This window comes from Pinus tabuliformis, chromosome 8, assembly GCF_031772625.1.
Source record: "Pinus tabuliformis cultivar Carrire ecotype Pingquan chromosome 8, CPIR1, whole genome shotgun sequence".
NCBI classification, from domain to species: domain Eukaryota; kingdom Viridiplantae; phylum Streptophyta; class Pinopsida; order Pinales; family Pinaceae; genus Pinus; species Pinus tabuliformis.
Window position 1 is genome coordinate 1,931,574,534 of NC_142294.1, and position 13,900 is coordinate 1,931,588,433.

Genomic DNA, 13,900 nt, shown 5'->3' on the forward strand with positions numbered 1-13,900 from the left:
ACAAAGGGTGCTTGTTCGATCCATTTGGGAGCACCACATGTCATTTGCTTGGATATCAAATCGACCCCCCCCCCCCCTTCCTTTTATCACTATATTTGGAGCCCCTCCATATATCTTGGCACATGTTGGACTCCACTTGGCCTTTCAATGTCCCTTTTGACTTATTGTATTTATCATTTTAGCCCTCTTGAGAGGCACATTTTTCATGTTATGGAGGCTATCTTGGTGGGCTTGTCACCAAGTAATGTTATTTGGCACATTATTTTATTATTAGGGGCATCATTAGGTCTAATTAGGCAAATCGAATCCTTAGAGGATGATATAAATTAATGAGAGGCTCATTCTCTTCTTATCATCACTTGGATTTGGACCTTTATCTCTTCTTGAGAATTTTGCTATAGCTATTGGAGGATGAATTGGATGATATTTTATACATTTTGATATTTGGAAATCCTATCTTGGTCTTCTAGCTTTGATTTTCTCTCTTTGATGATTGGATATATTCGCTGTACTTGTAAGTGTTTTTCATGATCTATTTCTCTAATTTATGTGCTCATGTATAATGTATAGAATTCTTGTGCATGAAATCTAAGTTTTTGCCCTATTGAAATACAAATTTGTCAAATCTTGATTTTGTGAGGATATTGCATATATTAAATGATGGGTATAGTGAATGAATGTTCCTAGGGGTACATTATCTTAATAATTGGTTAGTGGCTTCATTAATGATAGTTGTATTGAAAACTCAGGACAAATCTAATTATTTTGATCCTTTTCTCCTCCCTTAGTTGGTCAAGACCTTTTGTTTGAAGTTTCATTTGAAGCCCTTGGCCTTGTTTGGGTCCACTAGGGAATCTTTGTGGTCCCACACCCTTGATACTCTAACATCACAAGGATCACTTAAGAGTCCTATTCTCTTAGGATTCTTAGGTCTAAGGTATCCCTTATCAAGATATATCCATACTCCCTAGGTCTTGGCTTCCTCGTAAACCTCTCTTGGAGAGTCTTACACCTTCCTTCTTGAGCAAGTAATCGCTTTCATTTTGAATCTCTCCATGAATAGGCTCTTGAAATCACTACCTCCCCATTAATGATATACCATCCTTAGTGGTTTCTCATATACCGAGACTCCTCCCATTGGTGAAAGTCTGTAAAGAGCAGGGGACATTGACTTAGGTGACAGTGGGTCTGTCTCATTGTTGCTACTTGGTATAGTAGTTGCCCCTTTGGAACCCCTCCTAGAGCCACTATTACATTGAGTGGTAATAGGTTTGATGAGGTACGTTTATATATTTCATCATTAGGGCCATTCCCGCACAGTTCATTCCGAGTGTTGTTGCATTTCAATGATTCTTGTAAAACGGGGTTATTATCAAGCATATTTTAATTAAATACACTAATGGTGTTTTTTGGAGTGGATTAATTGGAGAAACACCTTAGTGCAATAGCCTGTTGGAACAGGGATGAAGAGATCTATAGGATGGGATGATAAAAGTGACTTTTAGTGGCCAAAGAAATCATAGATAGATTAATCATTTTTGGGGATTAAAAGCGACTTAAATAAAATGAAATAAAAGAGAGTCACTTAAATAAAATAAAAGGGAGAAGCTTCTAGAATGAAAATAAAATAATAAAATTAAAGTTCTTCTAGAAGGTTGAATAAAGATCCATAAGTCTTTAAAAGCGGGGAAAGCATGTCATTGGGATCATCTTGGATTTGGAATATTTTCTCTTGGAGAGTTTTGAGAACTTGGTTTTTAGGTTCAAAGAGCCCTAGGACGAAAACCCTTGGGTTTCTTGGTGTGTTGGACGAAACCCCAACTCACTATTGTGGAGATTTCATTCAGAAATATCATAGGGTTTGATCGGCATCAGTTTGTGAACAGATCTGGAGCAAATCTGTGGGTTGGAAGTGGGGATCACCCAGATCTCCAATTTGTGCTTCATTTCTAGTGATGTAATGAAAGATCAGGAACATGCCATGGAGTCACATGGAAAAAAATAGACTCTAACAAGGTAGTTGTATAGGTGTCATCATTGCCTTGTTCAACTTGTGTGCCATCCCTCTGTTCTTGAAGTCTGTTGAATGCCTTCTTGTTGAAGGTTGTGTTTGGATGCTCCAATATACAAATACCACTGCCCTATCCTAAATTTTGTTAGTAGAAAGGCATGATACCATGGAGAAAGATTTCTCAAGTATAGATGCTAACTCATCCACTTTAATTAAAGCTTTTTGCATTGCTTGCGAACTGCCTTTCTCACTACTTGGCATTCTTCCTGTTAGGCTACCGAGATGCATGATGCCCTATCTTGTTGCACTTGAGAACTTCACTTGACTCAAGTCTTTCTTCAGTTGGTCCAAAGAATTTCTTCCTTCCCCTCTTGACCCCATCCTAGGTCCACCTTTCTTGCCTCCTCTTCTCATCTTCTAAACAAGGACTAGGTTCTTGATCTCTTCCACTTTGTCTCAAATAAAGTGTACTTTTATCTTGTCTCGAATGAAATCATCCCCAAGCTTTTGAAAGTTTGGATTCTTGGAAGCTTCTCTCAAGAAACACCTTGAACAACACATCTCAAGATGAATGGAACCCATTTTGTGCTACAGGCACCTGCTTCTCATCCCTCATGTTCAACAGTTCAGTGATCTTTTCTCAAGTGGTTGGGCCCAATATTTGTGTCAATGATGTGAGTGCTGGTGGGTTTATTCTTCAATAGCATCTTCTGGTTAACATTCTAACTAACTATCAGCCTTCATCGATTTCTTCTCTGCTATGAGGGATCAAATGGTCTTTCTATTGATAGTTGGATAAAAAATGTTTCACTTCCACTTGGTTGCCTTCTTCTTATGCTCGATCAGCTGTGTGGGATTGTTAGGGGTAGTCACCATTCCTTCCACGAAACTCCAAAGATCAATCTCATTGAATATATTTTGCAGTCTGCACTTCCATGGTACAAAATTGGAAGTGCTCTCCAACATGTGACAGTGTTTGAGACCCGGGGTAGTTATTCCTGCAACTCTTAGAACATCAATTTACGAAACAGATCAGCTTGAGGAAAATTCAGATCTGTAGCATATCATAGGTGCAGATTGTTACCTCTAGAACTTTAACTTATATGTGTAAAAGTTCGAAGCACAAAGTGAAAACCCAACTGTGACTTAGAGGGGCTACCCATTGTCATCTCAGTAACTCTCTCTCTCACTTTAGGTTGGATCTTCTCCAACAAAAGTGGGGTATCCCTAGGTATGATTGCTAAGGCTATGACAAGGAGGCTCAAGGTGATGTGATGATTTAGCTTAGCAAATAGATTTGATAGTATAGGAAAATAAAGTGTATGGTGGAAGAGCGGGACTAATGCCTACTCAATATTGGGAAAATGGAGTTGAGTGCATTTTGTAAATGATTCAGACAAGTGGAGCTATGCCACTAATAACTATAACTGTTAATGTGTTGATAAATAATGACAAAGAAATTCACTTGGAGGGACCATAAGGGGGCCACTCTCAGACCATCATATGGGTGTGTGTCTTACAGTGAAGCTTACCATCTTCACATGCCCTGAGGATGTTAATGTGTAATGTCCAAAGTGTGTTGGAAGGTCATTTTAATTTATTGGTCCTCCAAGTAAGTGAAACCTGTCACCTCTTTGCTTTCAAGTATCTCAAGAATCAACTGCTTGTGCTTTGATAAACATGCTTGCCTGTTAACAAACAATTCTTGCAGAGTTAGTTACATTTATGCACTGTATGAAACAAGCTATATTTTTCTTGCAATTTTAATGTTAAAGAGTTGGCTCTAGTTGCCCCTTTTTTTTGCTTTTCTTAATTTTAAGAGTTATCTAGTTGCGGAAGGTTCATGTTGACACTCCTGATGCCATTTGGTGGTAGTGTTTGATGAGAAATAATGCATCTTCAATATTGTGGAAGAAGTTTGTTTTCAACCTCTGTTGACTATGGGCATGTGCCATGCAAATGCATTACATTCCAAAGTTTATTGGCCATGCTACTATAATATCTATTGTCTTCAATTGTCTTAAAGAACATCTTGAAGCATCTTGAATCAACAGCCAAATGATGTATGGGTCTTGTATTTGGACCTATTTCAGTCATTTTAAATTTGTGGACAGAAGTACTTTGGTCATCTGTAAACATAAAAGTATTTTCATTTTGTTTCATTGGTTTTATACTTTTAGTAGACATTCCTTAGACATAATACAGCAAGAATCAATAATTACTACTTCAGGCACAGTATGAAATATTTCTCGCATGTAATTTTGCTTTAATGAAATTCTGGGTCTAATGTCTTCTTCAGTATTAGATTTTTGTTTCTGATGACGTGTGTTTTTTGTTGTGTGTGTGTGGCTGTTAATATACTAATATCATATGTTTTATGAATTTGTATTGTTTTCAGGATGCGTTACTGATAAGACCTGAAAATGAGAGATTGCTACGCTCAATCTGTGAAAGAGAAAGGGTGTCCATGGCTGTAATTGGCAAAATCAGGTTGATAATTGTACATAGATGACCATCTGTTGTCAGTGAATTTTGGTTGTGATTAAATATTCTGCAGGGTCATGTTCAATTTGATCACTGCTAAGATATTAGCTTCTTTGCTTACTATTAGTTTAGGGTTGATATTTAGTTCTCTATATTGAACTAGAATCCTTGATGTGTTGCATGTCATCTTTCTTGAAATTATTATGTAAATTTTTCATTAAGTACAAATTTGTTTTGGTTGAACAATCTTTCTGACAAAGTCTCTCTGGAGGATATATTTGTGAAAAATTGCCCTGTTGTCTGATAAAACTTTAGGACAGGAGTGTATGTATTATTCCTATTGCTCAATGGCTTGTATATTAGTCAAATTTAGTCACACAGGTCATTGTTTTGCTGGTCATCTCGAGTGAATTGTTATATTCTATGTTATTACATGATTATATTTATTCTGTTGTCTACAGTGGTGATGGGAGAGTTGTACTTGTTGATAGCTTGGCAATGGAGCATTCTGTCTTAAATGGTCTACCCCCGCCTCTTCCAGCAGTTGATCTCGATCTTGAGAAGGTAATTTGTCAAGCTATGTTCAAAATATCATAAGAGGAAGATATTTGTAAAATGCTTTGTCCACTTAGACTGTCAAAAGTAATATTATTTTTCAACATGTTTATTTTCTTAATAATTTTAAGTGCAGGTACTCGGTGATATGCCAAGAAAACGTTTTGAATTAACACGGAAAGTCCAACCATTGGAGTCTCTTGACATTGCTCCAGGAATAACAGTTTTGGATGCCCTCAGACGAGTTCTTCACCTTCCATCTGTGTGTTCAAAGCGCTTCTTAACAACTAAGGTATGAGGTCAAGTTGCTTGAGAGTTCATGTTTCGTAAAAATTATTCCAATTTCCAAAAAGAATCCCAATACTGTAAAATAACATTTTTTGACTAGTTATTTTGGCTTGCTCTGGTAGTTTCTTGTTCAGTTGGACTTTCTGCTCAAACTTAAAGCATAATTTTAAGAATGCGTGGCCATTTGGCAGGTTGATCGCTGTGTGACAGGTCTTGTTGCACAGCAGCAGACAGTTGGCCCTCTGCAACTTCCGCTTGCAGACGTTGCTGTTATTGCTCAGGTTGGTTTGTATTTTAATGCAGTTTATTCAGGAGGACTTTATGTCTATTTATGTGATTGATTTGAAGGTTCTACTTTCTTGATTGGTTAACAGTTACTTTCACAGTGCTGATGCGATGTGTATATGAAAGATCTGTAGTAACTTTTGTATCTATATTTTTCTTCTAGTTTTCTTTCCTGCCTTAATCCTTTTATGGGTTGAGAAGGGTTTCAATTGTCTTTAAACTAGAGCATACTTTCTTTTAGTGTTAATATATGACAAAAGGTGTCTCATTCATGCAGACACATACTGGGTTAAGTGGCGGTGCCTGTGCAATTGGGGAGCAGCCAGTAAAGGTTGTTGATGTTCACAATTTTGGAATGAGCAAAATCTCTCTGAGATGTCTTTTGAATGTACTTAAAAAACTCTGATATTCAACAATTGAAAAACAATCTCACAAATTTTAAATTTCCAGGGTTTACTGAATCCAAAGGCAATGGCTAGGCTAGCAGTGGGCGAAGCTCTGACAAATCTTGTTTGGGCTAAGGTGAGTATATGATGTCAGAATTTTTCTTTCTTAAGACGGCCTTTCCAATTTTCTGTGGATTATTCCTGCAATCTTACGTGAAAAGAGTCATTGTCAAAACATAATGGAAGTATTAAGCACATGTTTGTGTTATATTGATATTTGGTCTTATAAAGAAGCACATCTTACATGGTTCACAGGTTACTTCGCTCGAGGATGTCAAAGCTAGTGGAAATTGGATGTATGCTGCAAAGTTAGATGGAGAAGGTGTGGCCATGTATGATGCAGCTCTTGCTCTTCGGGATACAATGATAGAACTTGGGATAGCAATAGATGGTGGCAAAGACAGCCTTTCTATGGCAGCACAAGCTGCAGGAGAGACTGTCAAAGCTCCTGGGAATCTAGTAATCAGTGCTTATGTGACTTGTCCGGATATTTCAAAGACTGTTACACCAGACTTGAAGGTGAATTTGATTTGGACAGGCAGCTCTAAGATTGTGAAAGTATTTTTATTTGTCTTTCTGACATAATCCTTATGTTTTGTAGCTAGGAGATGATGGAGTTCTACTTCATGTTGATTTGGCTAAAGGAAAACACCGTTTAGGTGGTTCTGCCCTTGCCCATGTTTTTGATCAGGTGAGTGCTAAAAGATTTCTTGTTTGATTGGTGTTCTTTTAATAACAATGATTGATATGTTATGCAGTGAACAATATATTAGCAATGGTTGGATGGAGCAATTTGATTTCATTCCTTGCATTATGTTTCATGATTAAGGCATGCTTTTCATTTCTATTTTATCTTGCAGATTGGTGACGTTTGCCCAGACCTTGATGATGTTTCAGATCTCAAGAGAGTCTTCAATGCAGTCCAGGTGAGCACCTAACAAAATGGTAATTGACAACCATTTAAGAATTAATTACTGTGTAAATAATTTGCTTATGTATACAACCTTTATGTTTATCAACTGAATAATAAATTCAATGATGCAAGTATGATACTTAACTAACGGTTGGATCACATCTCTAGGATCTGGTTGGAGAGAATCTTGTTTCAGCTGGTCACGACATTAGTGATGGGGGTATAGTTGTATCTCTGTTGGAGATGGCTTTTGCAGGAAACTGTGGGATGAAAGTTAACCTAAGCTCTAAAAGTGCTGGTATATTTGAAGTACTATTTGCAGAAGAACTTGGCCTTGTCCTCGAGGTGATGAGAATCAAGTGTAATACATCTGGATAGTTATAATTTTTCTATAAGGGATTTGAACCTTGTCCTATTTTCATTGTGATGTACAGGTTAGCCGTGCCAATCTTGATGTCATTGCCAAGAAACTCAATGCTGCCGGTGTCCTGTTTGAGGTTATTGGACAAGTCACTTCATCTCCTTCTATAGAGGTGTCTGTTAATGGCACACTACATCTTAATGAAAAAACATCATATCTTAGGGATTTGTGGGAGGAGACAAGCTTTTTGCTGGAAAGATGCCAGCGGCTAGAGTCATGTGTTCAGAGAGAGCAAGAAGGACTGAAAAACAGACATGCACCTGCATGGGCATTGTCATTTGTGCCCAGATCTGAAAATGGAAAATTCATGGTTTCAAAGTCAAAGCCAAAGGTGGCTATTATTCGAGAAGAAGGTAGTAATGGTGACAGGGAAATGTCAGCTATGGTTTATGCTGCGGGCTTTGAACCATGGGATGTGACAATGTCAGATCTTCTGAATGAAAGAGTGACTCTTCAAGACTTCAGAGGCATAGTCTTTGTTGGAGGGTTTAGCTATGCAGATGTGTTAGATTCCGCTAAGGGATGGGCTGCCACAATACGGTTCAATGACTCTCTTCTTAAACAGGTGAGTACATTTGTTTTAATAATTAAATGTTCTTTGTTATGGGTTAAGTCTGCATGGTTACATTTCACTGCATTAAGTAAAATATACCCTATTAATCATGTTAGCCTAAGGGGTAATTCAATTTTAAACTTTCGTCATTTTTAAAACACTTGTATGTTTTGCCATTGCAGTTTCAAGAATTTTATGACCGATCAGACACATTCAGTCTTGGTGTGTGCAATGGATGTCAGCTTATGGCTCTTCTTGGTTGGGTACCTGGGAAAGAAGTAGGAGGAGTGCTTGGTGCCGGTGGTGATAATTCACAACCTCGATTTATTCACAATGAATCAGGCCGCTTTGAGTGCCGTTTTAGCTCTGTGAGGATAGTGGAGTCACCTTCAATAATGTTGAAAGGCATGGAAGGTACTACAGTTGGAATTTGGGTTGCTCATGGAGAAGGAAGAGCATTCTTTCCCAGTCAAGAGATTTTGCAACATGTAACAGAATCAAATTTAGCCCCAATTAGGTACTGCGATGATGATGGATATGTGACTGAGGAATATCCATTCAATCCTAATGGCTCCCCACTTGGTATTGCAGCAATATGTTCTCCAAATGGAAGGCATCTAGCTTTGATGCCACATCCCGAACGTTGCTTTCTCATGTGGCAATTCCCTTGGTATCCTAGAGAATGGGAACTTGATCCCAAGGGTCCTAGCCCTTGGTTAAAAATGTTCCAAAATGTACGTGAATGGTGTGAATATATTTGATTTATTGTAAATTTTGGAATTTTATAGAAATTCTCGAGCTTCCAGTTTCAGATGTTTCCCCATCAATATCATTTGATTTAATTGTTTTGAAATCTAAGTTTTGAAATTTCATAGAAATTCTGGAGGTTGTATCTTCAAATGGTTACCCATCAATATTCTCTATCTTGCATGAGCACATGGTCTTAGAATTGCCAAAGCACACTATATAGTTAGATTGCAGATTGATTATGAATACACGATTTTCCTATCAGATAAAGTTCAAAATATATTTGGTCAAGTGCAATAAAAATGAATAACACTACTTCTCAGATATTTTAATAAATTCCACTACCCGTACCAAATAACAGATTATTACATTGGAGGAATGCGGGAAGGAAGTTTATGGATGGGTTAGTAACTCACTAAATTTCTGTCTTTGATAGCTGAAAATAGTCAATGAAGTTTAAATTGTTTGGAAGTTGCTTGAAACCATTTATTTTTAGTCATATGTATTCTCTTCTCTAAACTTGATGTAATTTACGTCATTAGGATAAAGATATAAGTTCTGGAATTTATAAACAGCAGCCAGTAGTTGGCTGTAGCACGCCTCTTATCACTGTAAACAGTCCTAGATTCAAAGAAATAAGCTCATTTTGACCTTGGCCTTTTAAACCCTCATATGTTCAATGATATATTGGCACTGGTCTTGCTTTCCAACCCTTGATAAAAATCATAAATCTTCCTTTTGTCTTGGCTGGAATGAAATCTGGAATAATATATTGCAGAAAACATAATTATTAATTCATTCCTTAGGCCATAATCTTGCCACTCAGCTATTTGAGATGTGAAAATTTATTTCAGCAAACTCATAATTTTAGATCTCTTAATTACAACCAAAAGTCTAATTTTCCCTGATCCAAAAAAAATATGCACTTTATTGTTTATACCTTTGCAAGATCAAAACCAACCCTAAGCCTGAAAATCTACGCATTCAAGTAACTTTTATGCTGATCAAATCTGAAGATTCACATCAGAAATTCATGGTAGTTTCAATATTTAGATTGAAACTAAAGAGTCTTGCATTTATGCTATTGTAGGTTTAACTTTAATCTATCTCACCTTAAATCTGAATGTAAAACTACAAACCAGATTAGCATTAAGGCATTCAAAACCTATTAGATTATCCTCATCCATCAAAGACTTGTGTATGGATTCGCCCCTTGTGTTGGCAATTAGACCACCTAAAGTGTGGGAGTAGGTCAATGAGGTGACAATGGGTGATCCCTCCAAGTTGTCTTTGGGCCATTTCCTTGTGACTTAGGACTTTGACACCTTTGGTGTGGATCAAAATGATAATTTAAGAAAGAGCACTCTTTGAGACATTTAACACTGTAACCTTGGTTTTATCTAGGTTGATTATCAACTATTGAAGGTCGTAAAAGCCAGATAGAGCATTAATCTATCTCTGTAAGCCCTCAAGGGACGAGGTCATAAGAAACCACCAAACAAAGAGCAGCAGAGACATCAACGCCCAATGTAGAATATAGGGATCACCATCAAGGATACGTTGGTAGATGCCAAAGCATGTCGACAACACAACACACCCTTCCCTGACCCTAGTGTGCTCTGGATGAAATGAAAAAGGCAACGTATTGTTCATGGACTCATAGACTCCTCTCATGATGGCAACAAGAAGGGTCTTCAAGATACCAATATCAAATAGCCTCTAAAATAGATCCTTTCTTGGTACCATGTCAAATGCCTTCCAGAAGCCTACAAAACAACAAAATACTTTTGAAGAGCAATGACGAGGCTCCCTGATGATGGCCATAAGTGCAAAGATGTGGTCAATAGTCTAGTACTATAGGCCGAAGCCAACCTATCCACTAGCTCTAAGATGCCTACTACCAAGCTTACACTGCCTTGGGTGCCTCTTGGTGAATGGGCATGATCTTTGATCATGCTCTTTGCCTATTAACTACTAATTAACTAATTTTTATATAACGTTGCCTTCCTCCCGAAAAATGCTTTGTCCTCAAAGCATACGTAACGATGGATGTTGTTGACGAAATGCTTCAATCTCCCTAGAATCTTTTTCTTCTGGTAAGTCCTTCCACTTGATCAAGTATTCCTTGATTACACGAGATTGAAGCTTCTTTTCTCTGGTGGATATGATACCTTTTGGTTCTAAAATGACCCACCCTTCATCATCTAAGGATGGAAGCGTTCTTTGTGCTGATGGATGGTCGCCCAGTGCCCTTTTAAGGCAATATACATGGAAGACGTTGTGAACACGACTTTTATTCGGAAGGCTTAAATTATATGCAAATTGGCTAATCTTTTTGTTGATCTGATATGGTCCATAGAGATTTGGTGCCAATTTATTTTTTCCTTTTTGTTTCAAGGACAACTGTTTGTATGGCTGGAGCTTGACAAATACTCATTCTCCAACTTCAAATTCTCTCTCGGTTCTGTTTCGGTTAGCTTGTTGCTTCATACGGTTTCTTGCATTATTTAAATTTTCTTTTAGGGTTTGGACGATTTTTTGGGTTTCTTCTAGTTGGTTTTTAACAGCGGGTAGATTTGTCTGGATGGTAGCTAGATCCTTCCATTTCGGAGGTTCATACCCATACAAAGCTTGGAATGGAGTCATTTTTGCTGACATATGATAAGTAGAATTATACCACCATTCAGCGAGATGCAACCACTGAACCCACTTATTTTGTTTTTCTGTAGCGTAACAACGTAGGTATGCTTCCAAACATTTATTGAAAACCTCTGTTTGTCCATCTGTTTGAGGGTGGTAAGCGGAACTCATATTTAGGTAGATTCCTATGTGGTTGAACAATTCTTTCAGAAATTACCCTTAAATTTGGCATTACTCACAATGACTTTTGGAAAACCGTGTAATTTAGAAATATTTTGGCAAAATATCTCAGCGATTTGTTTAGGTGAGTCCGATTTTTTCATTGCAATAAAGTGAGCATATTTGGTGAGTCTGTCGACTACTATGAAAATCTTATCCTTGCCTTCAGATACAGGTAATCCCTCAATAAAGCCCATTGATATTTCTTCCCATTTCTGATTCGGAATGTTTAGGGGGTGAAGTAATCCAGGTGTCATAATATTTTCTCTTTTCTTTCTTTGACATTTATCACATTCTGCTACATATTTCTAAATATCGCGACTCATCCCCTTCCAAAAGAATGATTGACGTGCATTGTAGTAAGTTTTAAAGAATCCTACATGTCCGATTGACAATGAATCATGTGACTCCTTGAGTATCTTGGATTTAAACTTGGAGTTTGAATTCAGATAGATTCTTCCTTTGTACCATAGAATATCATTCTTCCATTCAAATTTTGAGTTGTCTGGAAGGTTATTGATTATTGCAGTTATTTCTGGATCCTTGGCATACTCACTTCGAATCTCATTAAGCCATTCAGGAACAACAACTGAGACTGCAAGTAATGTTGGTTCTTCCTCCTTCCTAGACAGGGCATCTGCTACCACATTGTCTTTTCCCTTTTTATGTAGTATCTCCATGTCAAACGCGACAATTTTTTCAATCCATTTTTGTTGTTCTTCGAGAAGTGTTTTTTGTTGAAAGAGGTTGGAGACTATTATGGTCTGTTCGAATGGAGAACTTACTTCCCAAAAGATATTGTCTCCACTTGGCCAGTGCATGCATAACAACGAGCATTTCCTTGTGGTATGTGGACTTAAGATGTTCTCGTTTATTGAGCTTCCTGCTTTCAAAAGCTATTGGATGCCCTTCTTGCATTAACACTGCACCTATATTGAACCTGGAAGCATCACACTCAATGATAAATGGTTTAGAAAAATCTGGGTTTGCCAATATCTGGGTGTTAGACATAACTTCCTTCAATTCTTCAAACACCTTCCTGCTTCCTCATTCCATTGAAATGAATTTTCCTTTAAAATTTGTTAGAGGTGCAATTATATGTGCATAGTTTTTAAAAAATCTTTGGTAATATCCAGTCAATCCTAAGAACCCTCTTAGCTTGGATATATTAGCTGGTTTGGTCGATTCCTTTATGGCCTTGATTTTATTAGGGTCCACTTTTACTCCTTCATGGGATATTATGTGTCCAAGATATTCTACTTCTTCCTTCCCAAAGGTGCATTTGGATTTCTTGGCGTAGAACTGATGCTCTTTCAGTAGTGTAAGAACTTTATCCAGATGTTGTAGGTGCTCCTTCCAAGTTCCATTGTAAATTAAAATATCGTCAAAAAAAAACTAATACAAACTTCCTAAGATATGGACGAAATAACTCGTTCATAGTGGCTTGGAATGTTGCTAGTGCATTGGTTAACGCAAAGGGCATTACTTTAGATTTGTAGTGACCTTCATGTGTTTGGAATGCAGTTTTTGGTATGTCTTCCAACTTGATTCTGATTTGGTAATAGTTTGACCTTAAGTCCAATTTTGAGAAGTATTTTGCGCCATGTAGTTCATGCAACATTTTATCGATAATAGGAATTGGGAATTTAATTGTTATTTTGTTTAATCCTCTATAATCAATGCATACCCTGAATGATCCATCCTTCTTCCTTACCAACACAACTAGAGTATATTCATCTCTCCTTTTTGAGATGATCCCACATTTTAAAAGGTCTTGGATTAATCTCTCAATTTTAGTATTTTGGTGATGCGGACATCGATATAGTTTGATGTTGACAGGGTCTGACCCTGCTTTGACTAAAATTGTATTCTCGATTTCCCTATTAGGAGGCATTTTTATGGGCAGGGCTTGGAATACTTTTTCATGCTTCCGAATTAGCTCTTGTACTTCTGGTGACTCTTCGTTGATCACTTTTGCAGATAACATTTCTATTGGTGACATTGTACTACATAAGCTGGTGCTCATTTTCGAATCATTCTCATCATCTGGGATGATGACACGATTTGATTTTTTGGTGCTTGGAATCCGTATAACTTTTACCTCTGCCCTTCCCATTTAAAGCTTATAAACTTCTTTTGATGGTTGGCAGAGTAAGTGCCTAAGGTTCGTAGCCATTGGATACCTAAGACCACATCTGCGCCTCCTAATGGTATAGTGTAGAACGAAGATTCTAAATTAAAGTTTTGAATCTAAAATTTGACCTTACGACATTTCCCTACCTTTTCAATCTTCTTACCGTCGGCTACCATCACCTTCATGTTGGGATGGGAAATGTGA

The 13,900-nt window shown here is 37.4% G+C and overlaps 1 protein-coding gene across 1 annotated transcript in view; it reads left to right on the plus strand.

The window, feature by feature from the left end:
- PUR4 (purine biosynthesis 4) overlaps nt 1–8,767 on the plus strand; it is a 205,915-nt gene extending 197,148 nt beyond the window's left edge. The window contains exons 20-31 of the mRNA XM_089374764.1: nt 4,410–4,501; nt 4,957–5,059; nt 5,187–5,342; nt 5,530–5,619; nt 5,901–5,954; nt 6,074–6,145; nt 6,325–6,588; nt 6,671–6,760; nt 6,930–6,995; nt 7,151–7,327; nt 7,417–7,968; nt 8,139–8,767. Of these exons, the coding sequence (XP_089230890.1) occupies nt 4,410–4,501; nt 4,957–5,059; nt 5,187–5,342; nt 5,530–5,619; nt 5,901–5,954; nt 6,074–6,145; nt 6,325–6,588; nt 6,671–6,760; nt 6,930–6,995; nt 7,151–7,327; nt 7,417–7,968; nt 8,139–8,717 (2,295 nt within the window). The 3' untranslated portion in view covers nt 8,718–8,767. The remainder of the gene's footprint in view (nt 1–4,409; nt 4,502–4,956; nt 5,060–5,186; nt 5,343–5,529; nt 5,620–5,900; nt 5,955–6,073; nt 6,146–6,324; nt 6,589–6,670; nt 6,761–6,929; nt 6,996–7,150; nt 7,328–7,416; nt 7,969–8,138) is intronic.
- Nucleotides 8,768–13,900: the final 5,133 nt, after the last annotated feature.